Raw genomic sequence first — 23726 nt, forward strand, 5'->3', positions numbered from 1 at the left:
AAGATTACCCAATCAACAAAGCATAGTATTATTATTATTAACCGCATTTGTGACACGATCTGGTCCGTGGGGGCCAAATGCGGCAAATTTGAAACCGAGATAAAGTTAAAAATATGGAGTAAAAAAACAATAAAATACATAAGAAAATAGGCATCAAAAAACTTCATAACTTTAGAACCAAGTATGCTAGACCTTTGGTGTTTTCAGTAAATGATAGCCTATTGTATGTATGTTATAATTACAGTAACTCAATTTTCAAAAATGCCTCCTTTGGCCCCCATGGACCAGGTCGTGTTACATTTATAAAGCGCCTTTAATGCTGAATGTTTCATGCCATGTGTTTGGTTACTTCGGTACACTTTGTTGAGCAGCCTGTGTGTGTCATGCATGAATGGAAGATGTCCTAGTTTTCATAGTATGTTTTTACAGCTTAGAGTATTAGGGTAGGAATAAGGATACAGAGAGTCGGGTTACAACTTGCTAACTTTATTGCAACTGGTTGCCATTACATAAGAATGAAAGCCTTGAAAATGTGTAATTTGCTCGTTTGGCTGAAAACAAATAATAATTATTGTGGCATCCCTGAAATTTGTAATACAGTTCAATATTTAGCAGTTCAATATTTAGCAAATAGATGGCTGTAGCTTAAATTACCTTATGAGGTGCTAATACTACACTCTGTACATTGCAAAGAAGGGGCTATGTTATGTACAATATAGAGCGGAAATATCATTTGAGGCAAAATATTTGATTAATTTGCATATTTTCGGCAAAATATTTGAAAGTTTGATTATAAGTTGGAATGTACTCTCATTTGTGGCAAAAACATTTTACATGAAGTATGAATACAAGCAAAGTATGCACGCTGTAACTTACCCCGTAATTGCTTTGTGTGCCTCTTAGTCTTAGGTGTACCAGTGCTGTGAGTATTGCCTACATCAAGATCATTTTCTTCAGAAGGGGGGGGGGGCCCAAATTTACAAAAAGTTGGCTTCAATAAAATTGCGACCCCCCCTATTTCATCTTACCCTCTAAACAGGCTGAAATTGTATTGAAATCAGTCTGTTTGAATAAAATAAACATACTATCTGTGGTCATCTTGTGACTCCCTATATTTTGGTCATCAAACATTTTATGACACCCCCCCTATTTTTCTTTTCAAAAATTTATGACCCCCAGTATATTTGGGACCCCCTCCCGAAGAAAATGATAACCCCGTTAAAGTATCTGCACACAATAGTGCTTTTGACATTACAAGGCAGCTGTTTCTTGCCTGTATCCCTGTTATGTACATCCTTAAATCCTTATATGTGTACATGTGCACTTTGAGTGAATGTTCAGTTTGAAGCAGACCCATTTATGGACATCACTGATTACTCCTGGCTAAAAGCACTATATACATGTAGGTTGACTTCCTACTTTAATTTATATGCATTACAATTCACATATAAATTCTCTTTCACTAATTTGTTACAATTATCAGTACAATTTATAACAGAATCATTTCAAATGAACATTACATTAATACTGGTGATAACAATTCTTACTTTCTTCCTTATATTTACAAGACTAATTTGGGTATCTACATATGGCAGAATGTAGTCAACCCAAAATCATGTTAGGATTAGATCAGAGTGTTTCAGGTTAGGGGTGGACTATATTCTGCAATTATAAACAAAACATTGTACATTTACAACAAACATACAAAGAAACACAAACAAATAATCAAGATATCTTTAATCTTTACTAGTGTTTCAAATTTACGGCTCATTTAATTCAGGCACAGCACATCAAAACTCCACAATAGATGAGGACTGAAGTCATACATGACAACCAAATGTAATGAACACAAGATATAATTTGCATTACTGTCTTTCCAGCATATAATAATACTGCATTTCAAAGAGCACTTATTATAACATTTCTTTGGTAATTTCCTACACAAACAGATGATTGTGTAGTATAATTTATATCACATTCAGTTTGCACAACACACACAATATTGCAGGTGATCTATTCCCTGAGAATGGAGTCCCAAAGTTACTGTGATTTTTGGCGCAGTCGATACCTAATGATGGGATTGGTTGGTGTGTGGATCATGGTTGCATAGTTGACCGGTGGAAAATGACCATCCACAAGGTCAAATTCAAATGTCCTCAGTAATACTGACCAGATGGTCTTGATTTGAACGTAAGCAAAATTTTCACCAATACAGCGGTGGCGCCCTGCACCAAATGGAATGTAGGAGAACTTTTCACTGTTGTGAGCATTTTCATCTAGAAACCTGCAAATGACGAAGACAAACATAAATTAGAATTAAGCTGCAACCCTGTTGAGATTACTCTATTATATTTTATCAATGCTTATCATTTTAAATTGATGTACCCTGAACTATTACTTGCATTCATGCCCCCAGGCCTTGCAGAATTTCAACATTTCCACTTGCCTGTAGGACAAGTCTACTTAGAAATCCATTTGCCTAACTTGATATTTTACTTGCCCTACTCTTTACACACATTTATTCATCTTGATTGAACCTTATGCAGTTATGATATGGTAGTCACCAGATAAGACATAGCATGCAGTGCATTGTATTTCTTTTTGTAGGGCGCCTTATAGTTCATATAGGAATTTAAGGTGCCCACAAAAAGAAATGCCCACACTGCATGCCATAACTTGTTTTGATTGGTGGGGAGAGAACAAAGGGTTGCCCTCATTTAGAAGTGAAGACATGTGTGCATGCACCCGCCTTTCCCACACAAACACACCAAGACAATTACCTATCTGGATTGAAGGCCTTTGGGTCTGGGGACCATTTCTCATCAAGACACTGGTTAGCAGTTGGTGACACACATACTTACCTATCTGGATTGAAGGCCTTTGGGTCTGGGGACCATTTCTCATCAAGACACTGGTTAACAGTTGGTGACACACATACTTGATGTCCTGGTGGAATGGTATAGCCTTTGTAGCTCTGAAACAAAGATGAAAGAAAGGTAATTGAACATGTACACCTCAAAATTCTTAGCATGCTTAATAACAATAATCACTGTGTTGCGATACATAAGATTAACAATTTTTCTGACAGCTACATGTCGAGGTATCAAGATTATAGCAAGCTCTATCAGATGCCTATAATAACTGGAAAAGACAAAGATGAGTGTATTGTCAAACTTGTATCGACTGGATCAGGCCATGCTGTCAATCAAGCTACTGTCCCCTCAGCCTTACACAGATACTAAGTTGGGTGGTGCTTCCTGGTCAAACATGCATATGTGACCCGCTCCGACGAAACTGGGAACAAGTTGTACTTTTGACATTTCGTGATTTGAATAAACATGTGAGCACTAGACAATAAGCTTTGAAATGATACCAAAATTGTATAAATAGCATCAATACTTTTCAAGATATGGATAATTTTGTAAATGATACCTAGATATTTTGCCAAATTGCTATTCTGAATAATGGGCCAGTTAGTTTCTTGCCTTACACAGGATTGAATAGAGATTATAATACTTCAAGTGTTATTTATTGATTAAATAAACCTCTTTTTAATAAGTACTTTCAAGGATTTGAAAGTCCACTTAGTCCCACAGTCAAATACTATGAAATTAAGAATTCCAAAATTTGATTGTTTTATGGGAATGTAATCTTTAAAGGCCTATTTACTCAAAAACATGTCTGGCAACTTGTTTCAGGTTTTGTTGTAGCTGGTCATATATTGGTCCAAATTGAGATTGTTCATGTACATTGTACTGCAATATTGATAGTCAGAATTGTGTTGGGGCATCATTTATCTCTCCTGATTCTCCTGAGTCTTTCCCATAGTTGGCAGTGGTGATACAAACCCACCCTTTTTTATTTCAAACCCACCCTTTTTATTTTATACCCTTTATACCAAAACTCCAAAACCCACCCTTTCTAAGCGTGGTTACTAATCATAGATAAGTGGTTATGGTGGTCCAGGAGGTGCAGATTTGCATCCAAAGAGAATTACATACATGTATTGAAGTTTTAGATGACCAAACACTATACAGAATGGGATTTCAATGTTTTTTTGAGTTTCATTTAGTGTCATTCAATCGGAAATTAAAGTAAGCTTTGAAATTACAATTGTTGACTTCTAAACCCACCCCTTTTTTTTTTTATCAGTGACCACCCTTTATATTTAGACACACATTTAACAAGAAACTTTTCAATCCCACCCTTTTAAGCATTTTGTGAACCTCTCAAACCCACCCTTTCTAAAGCGTGGGTTACCAACAGTGTTTCCATTTGTTTTTTAGTGGATACTTGCATGGTCATCTGTTTGTGTGAAATGGGACTTTACTGATAACAAGATATGTGCTATCATACTGCTCTGAAAAATGTCAGAGGTGAACCATTTGGTCCCCATGAGTGGCAACATAATATAGTGAGTCACTATTAGTGAATCTATATTATATTAGGGCTGCTATAGACTATGAGTATTCGACATAGAATGGTTGATGTAACAATCATGTCTTTGTTATTTAATCTATTCCCATTCTATTTCCAGTAGTAAAAACTTCTTGTTTAACTTCTAACAAATATTTGATGCTTAAGGGATCTGGAATGAGCGTTTTGACAGTATTTTTTGTGGGACATGAGAGCACATCAGACATATCAAATTGCATTCTGAATACTGAAGAATGTCTTTCTGATATCAAATAATTTTCATTTTTGAAATTCACGATATAATACAAATTTTATGACAAATTACTAAAATTTGATATTTTTCACATTTTTGATATATAACTCTGAGTAAATTTTATAAATCTAATGATATATTCTTAAAGTGTATGTAGGTGGGATGAAAAGTCGATGATCAATTGAAAATTGTGACCTTTCATATTGAAGATATGGATTTTTCCCCCAAAGACCTAATTTTTTTTGTTTTTTTGGGAAAAAATCCATATCTTCAATACGAAAGGTCAAAATTTTCAATTGATCGTCAGCTTTTCATCCCACCTACATACACTTTAAGTATAAATCATCAAATTTATAAAGTTTACTTCGAGTACTGTTAAATATCAAAAATATCAATTTTTAATCATTTGCCATAAAATGTGTATTACATTGCGAATTTCAAAAAATCAAAACTATTTGATATCAGAAGGACATTCTTCATATTCAGAATGCAATTCGATATGTCTGATTTGCTCTAATGTCCCACAATAAATACTGTCCAAACGTTCATACCCCACCCCTTAAAATCGATAACATTTTACATCATCAAACATTCATTGGAACTTTTATTAGGGTAGCAGATTAAATAATGAAGACATGTTACATCAAATATTCTACATCCACTACAGGCCTTGCCATCTAGATTTTAAAGGCGAGTGGTCAATCACTCGCTAGCATGATGCTAGGCGAGTGGTTGAATCACTCTCTACATTTTAATCGAATCACTCGCTAGGTCTGAACAATTATTCATAAACTAATATGAAACAATATTACACACTGTTCACAAAGCTTCACAACCTTTCTTTCGTATCCAGGGTTTAAGGCTTATTACGGTAGATCGGATACAGGATACACTGAAGTGCTGAAACTTGCATGTAAATTGATATTTGATTCAATTTTGGGCGATTCGCAGCGAGCGATATTTAGTGTCTTTGGCGAGTTTTAAATCGCTTGCTAGAAATTGAGTTTGGGCGAGCGGTGGCGAGCGAGAGCGATCGCTCGCCTCAAACGGCATGGCCTGCACTAACAAGAATGCCGCAGCCCTAAATTGTTTGGTTTGAATGCATACTTACCAGTGGTACTTTAGCCATTCTCATCATAGTCATGATAGGTGGACGGAGGCGTAGGGTTTCCTTCAGACAACGGTCTAACACAGTCATCTCTTTAGTCTGTAATGAACATTAAATGTTTGTGCTTCAGGTCAATTATGTAGGATTCTGTAAATGACATTGGGGAGATAGGGTTGGAAAAAATTTCTTGAAGTATAGTGAATCCAATACCTTTTGGCGACAAAATAAGTCTATGATACAAATACGCGCAAAGCGTGTGAAAAATTTTGCCATATTGAAGCTAAGCTGATTAAATATGGTGCAAAAGTGGAATAAATTCATGTGAAGCGCACAAAAATTGGCACTTTTGGGGCTAAAATAGAAAAATATGAGGTTAATTTGGTCAGAAACCCACATACAGGCATCAACATTGGAAGGGATGATTGTATGGACCATCCTCCTAGTAAAATCCCCATCCCCCGGGGTCTACGCCTATGACAACACTATACTTTCGACATATTAATTATGTGACCTCTTTTAAAAACAAGTTGGAGCCTTCAGGTCATACTTGTCCAGTTTATCTTATTTTGATTAAATAATACAATTTATTTCTGCAGAGCAATACACTGATCTTATAGGAAATGAACCAAGGAAGCCACTGGTCAGATTTATATTTCCATACGTATTGCAGTTATTGAGTAATGACAAATAATAGGTCAAAACAAAGGTTTTCACTATTTCCTCCCTCCCAGTGAAAAGCACGGGGAATATAAAACCCATTACATTGAGCCTTGGGATCTCACGTATATGAATGTGGGCTTCATTTTTCTCAATATTATTAATTTTGAGCACAAACACCGCTAGCTCAGGCACCCAACTCTCCTGAAGATATAGACAGGGGACTTCAGGGCGGGCTTCAGGGCAGCATCTTTTCAATGGGCATTTCCAATATATGCATGTTAACATTGTTATGGGATCTATTATATTACCTAAGTACGGCGTATTATAGGTAAATAACAGATCACAAGAAAGTACACACAATAATTATTAGATTGTTACCTCATCATAATCTAGAATGTGCTCTGGGTCTTCCCCACAGATGCGCTGTTGCTCTTCATAACAGCTTTCCTGAAATATAAAACACAGCAAAGTGGTTAAAATATAAAACACACCAGAAATCACAACATTTTCATCTAAACTTGAAGAATTGCCAAAGGAAATAAGAATGTGTCAAAAATCTGAACGTAACCCTGTATATGTGTGTCCAAATCAAAATGCTCATTGATGATTAAAACAGAGGCGCAGGATGTCAATATTCATCAATGACCTCCGTATGTGACATAGTGGAGAATAGAGTAATTTATGAAAGCACACCCACCATATATGCGAATATAATGTTATTTTGTGTTGATGTAGAAGCAGTAATTCCAATTTCGGAATTTTTATGTTACAAGTTGAAGCAAATACAATGTTAGAGTTAAAGGTGATGGCTATTAATTGATTCATAACTTTGCTTCATAGGCCTATACCCTGCAAATAACTGATATGCACTCACTAACCTCCAATTATTTTGACTTTCATTCAATTTGAGATGAAAAGCAGGGATGGGTTTATTGTTTCAGAGCCCTACGTCAGGTTAATATTTAGGACCCTCTTGTTATCCGTACCCATGTGTTACACCCCACCTGCACACACTTAATTGTAATTTATTTCTCAGTTCAAAATAATGCTTCACTAAATTTTCCCACTTTCCTTTAAAAATGTTTTTTTTTGGGGGGGGGCACCTTGGGCCTGTGCCTTGTAGTAAATCTGTCTCTGGTGAAATGTGAACCTTACAAAACTATAAAACAGATTAAATTTACCTCAACATATATCAATCCACACCCACCCCCCCCCCAAAAGAAAAGAAAGAATAACTAAGTTATAATGAAGAATAATAATACAAATCAGAATTCATTCAGACCTCTTAATACTTATAACCGACTCTCACCTGTAATTGTTTATTTTGTGCTAGAAAGAATCCTAACCAGGCACTAGTAGTAGATGATGTATGTTGTCCTGCTAGTAGTAGTCCTATACACATACCAGCTATCTCCTCATCAGTAAGGTGCTTCCCATTTCTAGGAGAAATTTATGCAAAATTATCATAAAATTTAAGCAAACATTCCGTTTTTTTTATTTTATCTTTTCATGTTGGAATAACATAATGCCCAGTTATAGGAGTGCTTTGTGATCAACAGCCTCATCCCTCCACTTACTCCAAACAAGTTAACATTTGTATACCATCAGAAACCTACACCCATGGCCAAAATGTGTTGGGACACTTATGATAAAGTGGAGGTTTCTTTGGTGTCAAGCTTAAACCCTTTCCTAACACTCCAACCCTCCCCCTTCCCCACCAATCAATGTTGGGTGCCACTAGGTGCGTGTGACCAAAAAGTAGGATTCAACATTGATCGGGGAGTGGGGGCTTATTTACATTACCCTATCAAACCGTCCCAACACTTATGGCCAGTATTGTAGGACTACATAATGGTAATGTGCATAACCTTTCTTGCTGATTCGGTCGCTTGACAAAGATCCAATTTGTATTTTCCACTTTGAACCAATCAATGAACAATTACCATCAACATCGCTGAAAACAACAGCCTTTGAATACCTGAATGCATGGGATAAAGGGCGCAAGGATTGTAACAAGCACAAGATACATACTTGGTGCATACGCACCAATATGAACCTCGCGCCAATCGGGCCGTATTCACGTACCGGAGGTAAAGTTTGACATATCGCACGACTCTGGGATATTTGGTTAAAAGATAGAGGGTTAAGTGCACAAAGTACAAAAAAGTAACTATATCTCATTAACCAATGATCGTACAGATGGGCGACCACTGACTTTTTTGTTCCTTATCACCAGAGGAAAAGTTTGACATATCGCACAACTCTGTGATATATTTGGTTAACAAGATAGAGGGTTAAATGCACAAAGTAGAAAAAAAGTGACTATATCTCATTAACCAATGATCGTACAGATGCGCGACCACTGACTTTTTTGTTCCTTCTGACCAGAGGAAAAGTTTGACATATCGCACGACTCTGTGGTATATTTGGTTAAAAAGATAGAGGGTTAAATGCACAAAGTAGAAAAAAGTGACTATATCTCATTAACCAATGGTCGTACAGATGCGCGACCACTGACTTTTTTTTGTTCCTTATGACCAGAGGAAAAGTTTGACATATCGCACGACTCTGTGGTATATTTGGTTAACAAAATAGAGGGTTAAATGCACGAAGCAGAAAAAAGTGACTATATCTCATTAACCAATGATCCTACAGATATGCGACCACTGACTTTTTGCTCCTTATGACCAGAGGAACAGTTTGACATATCGCACGACTCTGTGGTATATTTGGTTAACAAGATAGAGGGTTAAATGCACAAAGTAGAAAAAAATGACTATATCTCATTAACCAATGATCCTACAGATATGCGACCACTGACTTTTTTGTTCCTTATGACCAGAGGAAAAGTTTGACATATCACATGACTCTGTGGTATATTTGGCTAAAAAGATAGAGGGTTAAGTGCACAAAGTACAATAAGTGACTATATCTCATTAACCAATGATCGTACGTGGCCGCTGACTTTTTTGTTCTTTATGACCAGAGGAAAAGTTCGACATCGCACAACTCTCTAGGGTATTTGATTAAAAAGATAGAGGTTGTAAAGTGCAAAAAAGTGACTACATCTCATTAACCAATGATCCTACAGATATCGCCCGCTGACTTTTTTGTTCCTAAAACCAGAGAAAAGTTTGACATATCACACGACTCTCTATGATGATTGGTTAAAAAGAGAGCAAAGTTCACAAAAGTACAAAAAGTGTCTATATCTCTTTAACCAATGATCCTACAGAAATGCGACAACTGTCCGTTTGTTCCTGATGATCAGAGGAAAAGTTTGACATATCGCACAACTACACACGGCTCTCTAGGATCATTGGTTAATGCTTAAGTGTGCATGTCCCTAATGGTACACCGTATTAACCTCAAACACCCCTTTTACCTAAATTAATCGAAGAGTCCAAAATGTGTATAACCAATCAGCAGTAAGAAAAATGTCGATATCAATTTGCCCATGACTATCACTAACGGGTCACTGGCCTCAATGGTCAGAGTACGCATGTGCAATTCAGCCTCTACACAGCAAACAAAAAGTCATAGAACGAAAAAAATATACAAAAACTCTTAAAATACTAAAATTTCACGTTTATTATATTACACATTATCATCGTTTGAATATTTGTTTTGATGAAAGTGTCATAAATATTTAAATGAAGGTAAATATAATTTAAGTAAAACAGGCTTTTCTTCAATTCTCCACGTTCTGCTCAGAAGTAAACACTAATACTCGCGCCTCCCGGCACGAGCAATAATTCCTGTAGAAGCTCTAGATGGACAAAATAAACAATGTTTTTTTGCCTTGGTTGACCACATTTCATGATTCTGGAATGGATCTATTTGTGTTTTATTTAGCTTTGGTAGCATGACATTTTATCCAATAGGTTAAGTATGAGCAACATGCTTACTTATACTTAGAATCAATCAGAATTTGCAGCATATCATCCTCTTCTTCTTGAGACTCTCTTCTTTGTTTTATGACCTACAGAAAAGAAAAAAGAATGACTACTAGTGTTGTACTGGATAAAATTTCCAGGGGGAAATTACAAAGTCATCCCACTGACCCACTCCCGGAATGCTTTTTCCAGGTCAGAACAAATGCATGTGAAGCGTGTTAACATTAATTTGCACTTTTAATGAATGTTAATTTTAGTCTAAAACAGAACAAAGGGAAGATGCACATCTTTTATTTATATTTTACTGCAACAACAGAAGGGTGCAGATATAGCAATGCAAAAGTGCTCACCATTAACATGCCAGGATGGATTGGGACAACCAGGGATGAGCACTCTACTCTTTTCAAAACTGACTGTGATATGCATGTATAGGTATAAGACCCTCTGTACATGAGATTGTTGGCTTAATGTCCCCCTCTGAAGGACAGATTACTCTCATTTACCCAATGCAAATTGGATTATGGAGGAGAGCAGAAGACTGAATTTAATCTACATACATGTATGTTGCCAATTAGATTCTAGATTTTTCCCCAAGTCACTACCCCAGAAAATAACATTGAACCCGGGGCCTCATGGTGAGTACCCTAAGTATTAGGCCACACTATCTTATGACAGATATTGGTGAATTTTGTCCCAGTATTTCTAGCTGATAGGAGGGCAATTAGTCCCTCTCAGCATACGATTGATGATCGAAATAACAGAGATCAATGGATTCCAATGGCTTAATTACATTACATCTTTTCAACCTTACTTTGTGACTTGGGCAGAGGTGTCTGTCCCTACCTAGTGCCCCAGTGGATACAAACTGTGAATGGGATATGTCACATTTATGGGTTAAGCCAGCCTTGATAGATGTTATAAACAAAAGCAAAACATATCATCATTGTTTTTAGATGCAAGGCACAATGTAAGCTTTTGCTTAAAGGTTCATCCACAGCACACAAGATCATGATCTAAAATCAAGCTGATACTGCGATTAAATATTCTTTAAAACTCTCACCTTATAAAATATTTTCTTTACTTCAAGATGAGCTCTGTCTCGCTTAAGGAAACTGGGGAAAGGGATCCAAGATGGGAAGAGCCATGCCAGAGGGGTGAATCCACCATCTAGATCAGCATACAGCTGCGCCACTCTTTCATCCAACATTGAACGAATCTCTTTACCTATATGTCACATAAAAAACAGGAGTCTATCTTGTGAATCAAAGCTAAATATTGTATCTACATTTCTTAGATGGCTAACATACAAGTTTAATTTCAACTTGTGAATCATGACAACGTCTCCATCACATTGAAAAAAACATATAACAACAAAATTAAAAATAATAAAAAACACACATAAAAATAGCTTAAGTACTGGTAAATGAACAGGAATATAAACAAATATTTGCTGGTTCCAGTGGCGGTGCCAGGAAGTTTTTTCTGGGTTTCTAATGTATAATCTTGACCCAATTATATGAGGTGCCAAGCACAGGCAGAAGCGGTAAAAATGGCTTTACCCTGCAAAATGTTTAACTTCGCCCTCAACAGTCTGTATAATACTAATGGTTTGTACTAATCTGACATTCATCATTTAATGTAGAAAACACAATTAAACAATACACATATTTTTTCTATAATGTACAATAAAACTGCTAGCAAGTTAAAATATCTTAAGGAGCATTGCAATAAGAATGAGGGCAATATATTTATTACTTACCATGCAAACATCTGCTAGCAGTCAAAATAATCAGCTCAGACAGGGCAACAAACAGATCTGTAGAAAAATGAGGGAAAACCCATTTAATTCAGCCGCTCTCAGCAACATAGCCAGATCATAGATGGAAAGGCAAACATATGTAAGAGAGAGTATAGACCAGGGGTGGGGAGGGCGATTGGTACTCAGTATAAATGATCATACCAGGATGTGCTGCAAACATGGGTAGCATTTCTGCCTTTTGGTGTATCAATGACCCTTTTTCTAGGCCAATTTTGGTATATGGATGCATCCTTTTCACAAAAATTTCTATTTTTTTTTTGAAAAAAGCCCAATTTTGCCTTACTGCAACCAAATTTGTGAAATTTCAACAAATTTTTTGGGAAAGTTGTACACATTTAGACAATTTGTGTTAAATTTGGCCAAAAGATTTCAATTTTGGTATATCTGTAACAGCCTGATTTGCTCATGAAAAGAGCCACCCCCATAAAACTTTTTGGTATAGCCTGTGTGACCTTCGACACAAGAGTTCTTTTGTTGTTCTCTGCATCAGTGGTTAACATCATTAAATACTAGCTACTGATGAAGAGTACAACCAACTAAATCTTGCTGTCAATGTTTTACTGTCACACAGGTATGTTAATTTGTTAAACTTTTATTAATATTTGTTAACAGTAATTTTATATTTTTAGATGACATATCTTGGTAAGATTTAAGATAAGGTATTTTGGCATTATGAAGAAAGATGAAATTTAAAGACAAAGATCTTCTGTTACCGCCTACATGGAATATAATTATGTTCTGAGATGATCTTGCGCTCACCTAAGAGGTATGTTATCAGTTTAAAGATATTATCAGTTTTGCGTTTAGATGTAGATTTATCATTAATTTGATAAGATAAGAGTATTGTTTAGTTTAGATGTTAGACACTTACAAAATATATAAGTGTAATGTATTTTGTATATACAGCTTACCTATATTGCATATAGGCCATGTTAGGAAATATTAGGTTCATAGTATTGCAATAATTAGCACCCAAAAGTCCTTCCTAGTCAGAGATCCATCTAGGACTTTTGTTCAGATTATGTAAGAAAGTCACAATTTGGGCTTAATAAGTGTTATCTAAGCAATAGGAAAACACCCAACTATGCATAGTGATTAGACCTTCACTTTCTATTGAAACTCATTTGGCCATGCTTAATTCAATAAGATTTGCAAATAAAAGGCTAGGTAGTTTATTTGAAGATGGTTAAAAAGTGGAATTTAGTCCTTTGTTAAATTGTCATCTTATGATAAGAGATTTGGATTTTAGCTTGGAACTTCTCTACATATTAGTGTAAAGTGTGGCAGGGTAATAACTCATAAGGAAGTGATGTTGTTGTAAATAAGAAATTCAGTGATGATGTCATAGTAACAGGATACATGTAGAAAGACCATAATTAGATACAAGTAGTAGTTCATGCTATTATATTAATTATTATATCTAGATAGTGAATATAACTTTATATAAAATTAGAAATAAGAAACTAAGTATTATTAAGTAAACAAGAAGCATAAATATTTAGTAGTTATATTTCAAAGATTAAGATACTTAAATTTACAAATTCCTTTGATAAATTATCAATCATGATTAAGATTTCTTTTGACTTATATATGTTTGGATTTAGCATTAATATGAGTAATTAATACAAATTTCATATTCAAGTGATTGTTTTGATTCAGAAATTGGAATGCATAATTAACTATAACATCCTAAATTACTTGACTTGCATATGTTATGTTTTGAACAATTAGTTGATAATTAATACTATTGTCATATTTAATGATATCATTTGGAATTAATTAGACTTAATTAATTTAGTTTCATGATCACGATTATTTAGAGATATATTTGGAAACCTTAAAAGAACATAAATATTTTGATAATTGTATTTAAGTAAGCATTTGAACATGTTATTATATGATTAGGTTAACATAAAAATACTAGCTACTGATGAAGAGTACAACCAACTAAATCTTGCTGTCAATGTTTTACTGTCACACAGGTCATCAACTACAATAATACCCTATACACATCCGTTAATACTAAACTGGGGTAACATATCGATGGGTCCAAATTTCTTGAAAACTTGGTATATTGATGGGTCCACTTTCAAATTCTCTGCAGTATACCCCTACCCAAACCAAGCTTGAGTATCCCCAGTATAGAATGGCTGCAACGCTTGAAGCTGAAAGCTACACAAATGGTGAAGGGGTGGGGGAAGCCGCAGCAACCACATATTTTTAAGTTATCGATCTATTAGCGATGCAAATAGGGATTTTCAAATTCACTGTTATTTGTGTAAATCGATGACAATCACATGATTCTCATCTAGATGTTGTGTGAGATTTTAGGAGAATCAACCTAGATTTATCCAAAACTATTTCATGCTTTTTGCAAAAATGAATTTACTGATTCTCGCCAACTTTGATAATGGAAGTTCAATTTATTATGCAAACATGTTTATGTCCCATAAAGGAATACAGTTTAACACTACAGAAAAGAATTTAAAATTATTTTGAAACTCCAACAAACCAGTTATCAGCAGACACTGATCTTCCCACTTAAATTTTACTAAGGACAAACTCTTTATTCAGATCATGTATAGTTCTCACCTCTCTCCCCCTTATCCCCCATCTCTTGAAATACTCCTGGGTTTCTTCTATGATAATTGGAACATGCTTCCTAAATTGAGAGATGTTTAGTCCCATCTTCAAAATCTTCTTCTGTTCTAAAAACACCTAGATATCAACAAAACAAATTCAAATTTAATCAGTCAATGAAAGAAGCAAAGTGGAATGAATGCATTACAACAGGGATTCTCAATAGGCAGCCCACAGGCCAGACCCAGCCCTCTGACAAATTGTGGTTGGCCCTTGGGCAGCTCTGAAAGATTCAGTAACATAGCAAAACAAGGTCTATTTGGCCCTAACACACAGATCTTTGACAGGCCCTCAACCAAGGCTTGCCAGCAAATATAATTGAGAACAAACGTATTACATTCATTATACATTTAGTTTATAGAATGTGAACTTCTAGAATCAGATCTCTAGGCAAGGTGTAAGGCTCTTGAAATTGATGCAGGCTAAAATCTGTTTATCAAATGTTTTGTTGAAAATTAGCCACCCCTCACAAAATTTGGTACAGTCCAGTAAGTTATGAAGATGCTGAAATTGTGATGTCATCATTCCACTGAATGGCATCACTGATTACATTTCATCCTTGCTTTACATTGCAAAATTTAATGTAATAGTGGAATTTTCTAAAAAAAAATTGCAACAGACATATATGTAACATAGCAAGTTGCAAAATCACGCTTAGTTCCAGTATTCCATTAAATTCAACAAATTTCTGCATATTGATACTTACCCAACTATCTTTGTGAGCTTCTTTCAGCCTATGCTCCCGGAAGATAATTGAGATCTTCTTCCGATAAGACTCTGCTTAGTCAGCCAGGGCACATAGAGGATCTGGTTTAAATACCTTCTCTGTCTCTGGCCCGAGGGAATGGAACAAACTCCCTAAAGCCATCAGGGAGTCTCCATCAATTCCAGTTTTCAGGAAGAAACTGAAAACTCACCTTTTCAGTTAGCTTCTTTCTTGTTCCGCTGTGTTTCTTTTTTTTTTTTTTCCTTTCTCTCCTTGTTCAGCGCTTTGATAAATTTTAAAGGCGCTTTATAAATACCTTTATGTATATATGTATGTATGTACCATTGATGCATGTTTCAAAATCCATGAATACAAAAATATGAAATCTTTCTAAACAATATTTTGGATTCTTTGACAATTATACTTGCTTCAAATGGTTGATTAAAATCCCTCCTTACTCCCCTTTACACCTGAGGAAATATGTACTGATTATTTAGACTTACAGGATTGGGTACATCATAAGCCACTCCTTTACCAAAAACAGGCACTGTCAAGTTGGCATACACTTCCTCTGCATTGAGTTGGTCATTCTTACTGTTAAACATGAGAGCACTTGAATCAGGACCAATGAGATAGGTGAAGGTTTGTCCCACCATGGTGAAGCTGAACACATCTCCATACTAAGCATGACAAATAAAAAATAGGAACGGCGGTCCCAGATAGGTTGTCTGAAGATATGAGTAGTGCACACCTGGGTGTAAGGCCCATGAAATTTATGCAGGCTAAAATCTGTTTGTCAAATGTTTTGTGGAAAATCAGCCACCCCTCACAAATTTTGGTACAGTCCAGTGAGTTGTGAAGATGCTGAAAGTGTGATGTCATCACTCTACTGAATGGCATCACTGATTACATTTCGTCCTTGCATTACAGGTATGTGCAAATTATTTGATTATTTTAATTAAAGTGGTTTAAATGTGATCCTTATCATCAAAATGGATAAGGATATTCTGAAAGATGATTTTGAACTATTGATATGGTAAATTTGGAAACAAAGTGTATCAGTACTGATATATCTATTTCAAAGTATTTAGAAGTTTATGTTTGCTACATTATAACTTAAGTTGGAAGTTGATCACTCATGATTATGTCTCAGGACCAAAAGTATAAAAGAAATAATATATCAGTACATGATGTACTTAACAAATTTAGGACATGCTTCAAATGATGTTAATATTATTAACTTCTGGAAGTCATTTCATGTTAGTCAGAAGACTAGTAGTCATGGTAATAATATGAACATGAACATGTAGGCCTTATAACATACTAGACTCTCGATAAGAGTATTATTACACAGGCCTATTAAGAAAACTAATAACTATGCAAAGTTACTTAATAAGATTGGATTTTAACAACCAGTTGATATAGATATTTTGGGCCAATATCAAATTTGTGAGTTTCCATTATCGTGAAAGCAAAACTTAGTAAAGTAATTTGAAACAGAAAAAGATGCTATTTATAGATAGGTGTGGTTACTGCCACATAGGTAAGTAGGAGTAAATTGGGAGTATTAAGCACCCAACTTAAGGTGTATTATCTAAGGAATTGTCCTTAAGTTTAAGCAGTCATGCATAATGAAGCACCAGGAAAACAGAATAGTGTTGCCACTTAATACACCCAAGGTGCATTGTTCCACCCAGAAAGTATTAAGAGTAGCCCAAGGTCTTTCTATTGTAAGTGATTCAGAAGTTAGAAATCTCCTTTTGTGGCAAGATAATTGTATCAAAACATTGGCTGGCTATTTTGAAAAGAGGTTTTTCTAGTCAAATAAGAGATTTGCATTTTATCCTACCATGACTCTATATGCATTCTAAGGGCCTATTCAGACTTTTTATTGTACGTGAAATATTGTATGTACAATATGTACGTTATTTAATCTATTGCCATTCTATTTCCAGTAATGTTTAAATTCTAACGAATGTTTGATGACGTAAAATCGATAATATATTTCTACTAGATATTGTATGAAACATATTATCGATTTTTCGTCATCAAACATTCGTTAGAACTTAAACATTACTGGAAATAGAATGGCAATAGATTAAATAACGTAGCTATGTTGCATACAATATTGTACGTACAATACTCGGAGTCTGTGGAGCGCTTAATACACAGATACATTTTGTGCTCTATAATATTAGGCTATTTTAAGGAAGTGAAGATAAATTTATAACTAAAGAAATATTATTTAGAAGTTAATGAACATGAAGAAACAAAATGTAAACCTGTCTTTCCTAATTTAAAGATGCTTAATTAATGTATACAAAAGGCCTAATTATTCTTAAACATTATATTTATAGTTATGAGATTTGTTTAACAGGGAAGTAGGCCAAGTGAATAATTAGGATGATCAAAATATTAACAAAAGAAAGTTATCTATTAATTAAAACATTGACTTAATTGGCAACAAATCATGATTAGTATTCTTAAGCTGAAGTCAGATGCCCACGTCTTGTTAAAGTATCAAGATTTGTTGCTGATGCTGTATACATGTATATTATTATTACTAATATACTTAGTAAACAGATACTTGTTAGTTTTAGATAAGTTAATAAACTCTACTGAATGGCATCACTGATTACATTTCGTCCTTGCATTACAGGTTCATCTTTCTCATGCCACCCCAACATTTTAAACCTGGTACATAATTACCGCGAGGGTAACATGGGGGTGAGGGCACTTGACTTTGGAAGTGACAGGGATGTGCGGACAGCAGTTTGAAACTAGGGGTCTTTCGGTGAGAGCCTAGACACCGAAAAAGGGGGGTCTTTCAGTGAGAAGGCCCCAAAAAGGGGGTCTTTCCATGAAACTGGGAAAAATTTTGGGTCAAAATATAAAAATAGGAGGAGTGCCCCCCGGCAAGTTGCAAATATACATTTATGGATCTCAGTGTATTCCACATAACAAGGAATTTATAATACACACAATATACCTTGGTAACGTTTTGTAGATATTAGTATTTATTTCAACTCTCAAATAGGGATGTACTAGTTATGGCCAGTCTATATCTGAATGATCATGTCTGTTTGTGGGCATAACCTCTCCTCTTTTGCGATGCATCATATCAAAACAGGCATCATCACACTGTACTTGGCAACAAGTTCCCTAAAACACCCGCTGGCACACAAAATCTGTAACACCCTAGGCTATAGTATGAATAGCAAAATCAATTGGTCAACAATTGAGTAAATTTGTAATTAATTGCAACATGTGATACTTTTAATGCCACATGTACATTATTATCTGTACTGCGAATGTATGGAAGGCCAGGAAGGATAAAAACTTCCATTTTAAAATAACTTTGCTATATTTGCTGATCAAGACAAACATTCTATTTTGAACATGCCTAATAACCTATTACGGTACTTAAATAGACAAGATTGAAATACTGGTGCAGAACAAATAGTGTCTAATATTGTATCTTATCTGGAGAGAAGTGTTTGCCTAAGTCACGATAGTATTGTTGCATAAATTTGACTTAGAAAATACTATTATCTCCAGTTTTATTTTACCACAATGCAATGAAAGGCATGCAGTTGATGAATGAACTTGATCATAAAGATATTTATAAATGGGCAAACAAAGCCAAGCCTTGTAAGTCATGGTTGATGTCAAATTAGCCCAAATTACAGTTCCAATGTTTCTGTTGCAAGATTAAACAACAAATTTATGTCTTCTGTCAAAGCAATACTATACAAATTGAAAATAAATAAAACTATTTGCCAGCTTACATTAATATGCATGAGTATAAGTCATGTGCTATTTTATGCTATTACAATTAACTTCTTGATTTAAAAAGTAAAATTTTTATGACATTTAGAAATTGTAATTTTTAAATTCAGTCCCTTAAGGGATCTGGAATGAGCGTTTTGAGCGTTTCAACAGTATTTTTTGTGGGACATGAGAGCACATTCAGACATATCGAATTGCATTCTGAATACGAAGAATGTCTTTCTGATATCAAATAATTATAATTTTTGAAATTCACGATATAATACAAATTTTATGACAAATTATAAAAATTTGATATTTTCACATTTTGATATATAACAGTCCTCGAAGTAAATTTTATAAATCTAATGACATATTTTAAAGTGTATGTAGCTGGGAGGAAAAACTGACGATCAATTGAAAATTTTAACCTTTCATATTAAAGATATGGATTTTTTTCCCCAAAAAAAACCTAATTTTTTTTTGTGTTTTGGGAAACAAAATCCATATTTTCAATACGAAAGGTCAAAATTTCCAATTGATCTTCGGCTTTTCATCCCATCTACATACACTTAAGTATAAATCATCAGATTTATAAAGTTTACTTTGAGTACTGTTAAATATCAAAAATATCAATTTTTAATCATTTGCCATAAAATGTGTATTATATTGTGATTTTCAAAAAATGAAAATTATTTGATATCAGAAAGACATTCTTCGTATCCAGAATGCAATTCGATATGTCTGATGTGCTCTAATGTCCCACAATAAATACTGTCTAAACGTTCATACCCCACCCCTTAACTTTTAGAAGTTCTCTTCAAAGCTCAATCTTTGCACTATACATTGTTAAATCGCATTTCTATATACTACATGTACATGCAGTTTGCGCCGAGATGTATCCTGACTAAGAATTAGCTAATGATGAGTGCATGGGCAGGTAAAAAAGTGACTACTGGTTCTCCAAAATATTATAGGACCAACAATTCTTTCTTCTCAGGGGCATCAACTGTCCTGTATGTGGATTTGGCTTACCTTATCATAAGCATTCTTTAGAAATGTGATGGGATTCTGGTTGAAATCAATAGCCAATCCCAGGAAAGGAATCTTGGATGGCAGTCTTGGTGGTAAATTCAAATCCTGTAAAAGAAACATCACATACATTGTAGTATAGTAAAATATTAGACATTTATTTCAAGAAATTAAGGGGCTTTGCAATAATTATGTGTACTACATACATGTAGCTCCGGCCCTGGGTGGTGAATAGACCTTTTTATATCAAGATCGGAAAAGTTCAGAAAACCGCGCTATTTATTCAGTAAGCCAGGGGGTCAAATTGTACCCAAACTAGCAGACAAGAAATGTCATGAACTACGACACCCTTTTGCGCGAAAATACAGCTCATTAAGCCAATGTGAACATGGGGTCATCGCGAGAAATATTTTCCTAACATATTGAGCCAACACCTCAGCTACTTGGTTTTTCACAATAAGATGGACAACATTTTACAGAACGTTTTGTTTATCACCTCTTTAAGTTCCACAGTCTGTCTCTTACACAACAAGATGGCATGTGTTGTGATCGAGGTTACGGATGCAAGTAATGTTGCGCAGTTGCAGATTGAGACCAGAACATCTAAAAGAAGTAATATGAGGTTTCATAACTTTCATACATATAGCTGAATCAAAAATAACACTAAGGTTGTGAACCATTTATACTCGGCAATGAAGAATTCCGTCTTGTCCCAATTGAACTTGAGAAAGTTTGTTGTCATCCAGAGCCTAAGTGCAGCGAGCAGGAAAATTTGCATATTTAAGCGTTTCCGTACCGTTTTCCTAAGCCTTTTTAGAGCGTTTTATTAAAAAGGACGTCCCGTGAATGTGTGCCAAAAATCGCTGGCCCCCCCCCCTCTCGGCTTGCCAAAAATTGCTTGCCCCCCTTCGCTCGCTCGCCAAAATTTCTTGCCCCCCAATTTTACCCTCCCCGGCTCATAATTATTGCACAGCCCCTAATTTCATCTACAATGTACAGTTCTACACACACACACATGCATGAGAGAGCAGAGAAATCTAGCTTCAAGTTTGCTAACTGATAGCTTCACATTCGAGCTAGAGTCTTGAGCTATCATCATAATTAATCTAGTGGAAATCACAAAGCATGATACATTTTCAATTGGAAGTTCGGAAGTACACAGCTTGACACATGGTGAAACTAGTACGTAACTATTGGTGTAAATATGAAGCTACTTACTACAGTTCTCTGGTACGATAACACTTTTCACAAGTTTCTTTCAAGAATGATGCATCAAAATCATTAAAGTATTAATTCAGCTAAATTAATAAACTCACTGTTTGTTTGCTTGCAATGTCTTGCAGCTTTCTGAATAAAACAACCAGCAGCGATGCAGCCAAAATGAGCAGCACTATGCTTGTACGGCTCAGTTCCTCCCAAGCAGTCAGAGACTCCAATGATATGCTTCCAGCACCCATGGCTAAAATGATCAATATTAGTGAAAAACGAGCAATTGCAGTGAAAAGGATGGATAGCACTCCGTTCTATGCAACAAGTGCCGAGCAACACATTGCATGAAATGTGTATTCCACAATTCAATGCAGAATGAGATAAGCTTAAAATTAAAATAGGTCAAATGGTTGTCACCTCATAAATTAAATACAGGACATGTGGATTCTCAAAATAGAAGGTGCACGTTTACTTTATCAGTCTGCTCAAACAAAGTTTGTCTGATAAGTTATCAAACGGCATATAAAGGAAGAAATTCACGTCGTTTGAGTGTGGCTATCTCTTGAATGCATCAGTACAGATTAAAGAAAGACCGTCTCCAAGAAACTGCCTCAAATCCAGAGTTTTGATTGGAGGAAAAGATGATCAGCTCATCATCAGCTGTTTAGACAGAGCACGTAGGCAATTATTAACAACTTCAAATGTGATAAAGTCTTATTATTTTTAAGCTTACTGTTTACAGAGCTGCGGTAGACTCAATGTACTGATTAAAGTCATATATGGTACACGGTATAAGTGAGATTCCAAGTGAGGTTCAACATTAAAAAGATGAATGTAGCAAGGTAAGTGAATGTTATTTTATTTTAGAATTTATAAAATCCTGCCTCGACATCATGTTTGCTCGAGAACTCTAGCCAAGAATTTGCTCACCGATAGCTTCACATTCTAGGCTAGAGACCTTTGCATTCAAAATGTAGTCGGATTCGCTGAAGCATGACACCGTGTAAAGCAATGGAAGGTCAGAAGTAAACACAGCCGATCACGACAGGCGATTGCATCAAAAATGTTGCTAAAATTACACTTCAGCAAAATTTTAGACTGTCCAAAATACGCAAATCTTGTTCAAAAGATACAGTTGACTCATCGAAATAACTTTCATTCAAATTTCAACATTAACAGAATAAATAACCTCCGGTGTAAAAAATTGAACCGCTGTCCGACTGAAAAACCATAGTAAAGTAGGCCCTACTCTAGCATCGAATGCGTAACTATCGTGTGCAAATTCGAAGCTAGAGTTCTCGAGCAACATCATGTTTATAATAATAGTCATGATAGTTACTACTTACTAGTCCCGGGCTATAGTACTAGTATACTATTAAAGGGGCATTCAGAGATGTTGTATATTATTTACGATACAGCCCACCTGCCAAATCATTTTATATAATAAGCTGAATTTATAGGCCCTACTCGATCGCTGTGCGATTGCGATGAAACGCTTTTGGAAAGCGATGGGCAATCGCCGAATTTTGCGATGCATCGCTCGTCGCTTTTGCATTTATATTTATCACGGCGATAGCGATTGCAGGCGACAATTAAAATATTCTAAATGCCACAAAATACATTTTTAAAACATCAGTTGCTGTCAATAATTCATAACCTCATTAATATTCGCGAAACCTGTGATGGCTGTGATCCAATCAAAAGAAATTGATTGCCTGACCGCGCACTAAAAATACCTCAACCCAAAACAAAACCCTCCGATTTCACACAATGACCTCAAAATAGATGGTGCGCAGTTATTATTGTCTAATTATTGCTTTGAATTAATTTATCACCAAAAGTTAATAATCGAGAAAGGTAAATTAATTAGCAAAATAATAGATCCAGTTGGTTGTATATGATTGGTTGACGCATTCACGTGTCAAGCGATATCGCAGGGAAGTTGAGATTTCTTCTTGCAAAACTCAGCGATTTGAATTGATTGATCGGCTCGGCGCTCTCGAAATTTATTAAACACTGAGCATGCGTGAGAATCATATTTCTGCAAAAGCGATCAAGTATAAATTCAGCTTTATAGCAGTGTAGTAAAACCTACATGTAGGCTGGGGAAAGTTGTCTGTTGGTGCCTGTTGTCAAGCAAGTTGGTTGTCTGTTGGGGCCAGTTGTATCTCAGGGGAAATAATCTTTTTCTTGAGGAGCAAAGATTTTGGCATGCGAAA

The 23726-nt window shown here is 35.4% G+C and overlaps 1 protein-coding gene across 1 annotated transcript; it reads right to left on the reverse strand.

The window, feature by feature from the left end:
* Nucleotides 1-1766: 1766 nt before the first annotated feature.
* Nucleotides 1767-21758, reverse strand: LOC140144500 (lanosterol 14-alpha demethylase-like). The gene is made up of 12 exons (XM_072166310.1): nucleotides 21615-21758; nucleotides 20302-20406; nucleotides 16002-16178; nucleotides 14705-14870; nucleotides 12093-12149; nucleotides 11394-11557; nucleotides 10346-10419; nucleotides 7747-7876; nucleotides 6816-6884; nucleotides 5781-5876; nucleotides 2862-2974; nucleotides 1767-2284 (listed from the first exon to the last, which is right to left on the reverse strand). The coding sequence occupies exons 1-12, from the start codon at nucleotides 21753-21755 to the stop codon at nucleotides 2041-2043; spliced, it is 1536 nt and encodes a 511-aa protein (XP_072022411.1). The 5' UTR covers nucleotides 21756-21758; the 3' UTR covers nucleotides 1767-2040.
* Between the last annotated feature and the right edge of the window lie 1968 nt (nucleotides 21759-23726).

The sequence above is a fragment of the Amphiura filiformis genome, unplaced genomic scaffold (genome assembly GCF_039555335.1).
Source record: "Amphiura filiformis unplaced genomic scaffold, Afil_fr2py scaffold_59, whole genome shotgun sequence".
In the NCBI taxonomy this organism is placed as follows: Eukaryota; Metazoa; Echinodermata; class Ophiuroidea; order Amphilepidida; family Amphiuridae; genus Amphiura; species Amphiura filiformis.

Excerpts from the sequence above, each read along its gene's own strand:
- LOC140144500 (XM_072166310.1), bottom strand. The coding sequence starts at position 21,755 with ATGGGTGCTGGAAGCATATCATTGGAGTCTCTGACTGCTTGGGAGGAA. Across the intron at positions 10,420-11,393 it reads TAAAGAAAATATTTTATAAG|GTCATAAAACAAAGAAGAGA; the intron begins GTGAGAGTTTTA and ends TCTTTTCTGTAG. Across the intron at positions 7,877-10,345 it reads CTGATTGATTCTAAGTATAA|AAATGGGAAGCACCTTACTG; the intron begins GTAAGCATGTTG and ends AATTTCTCCTAG.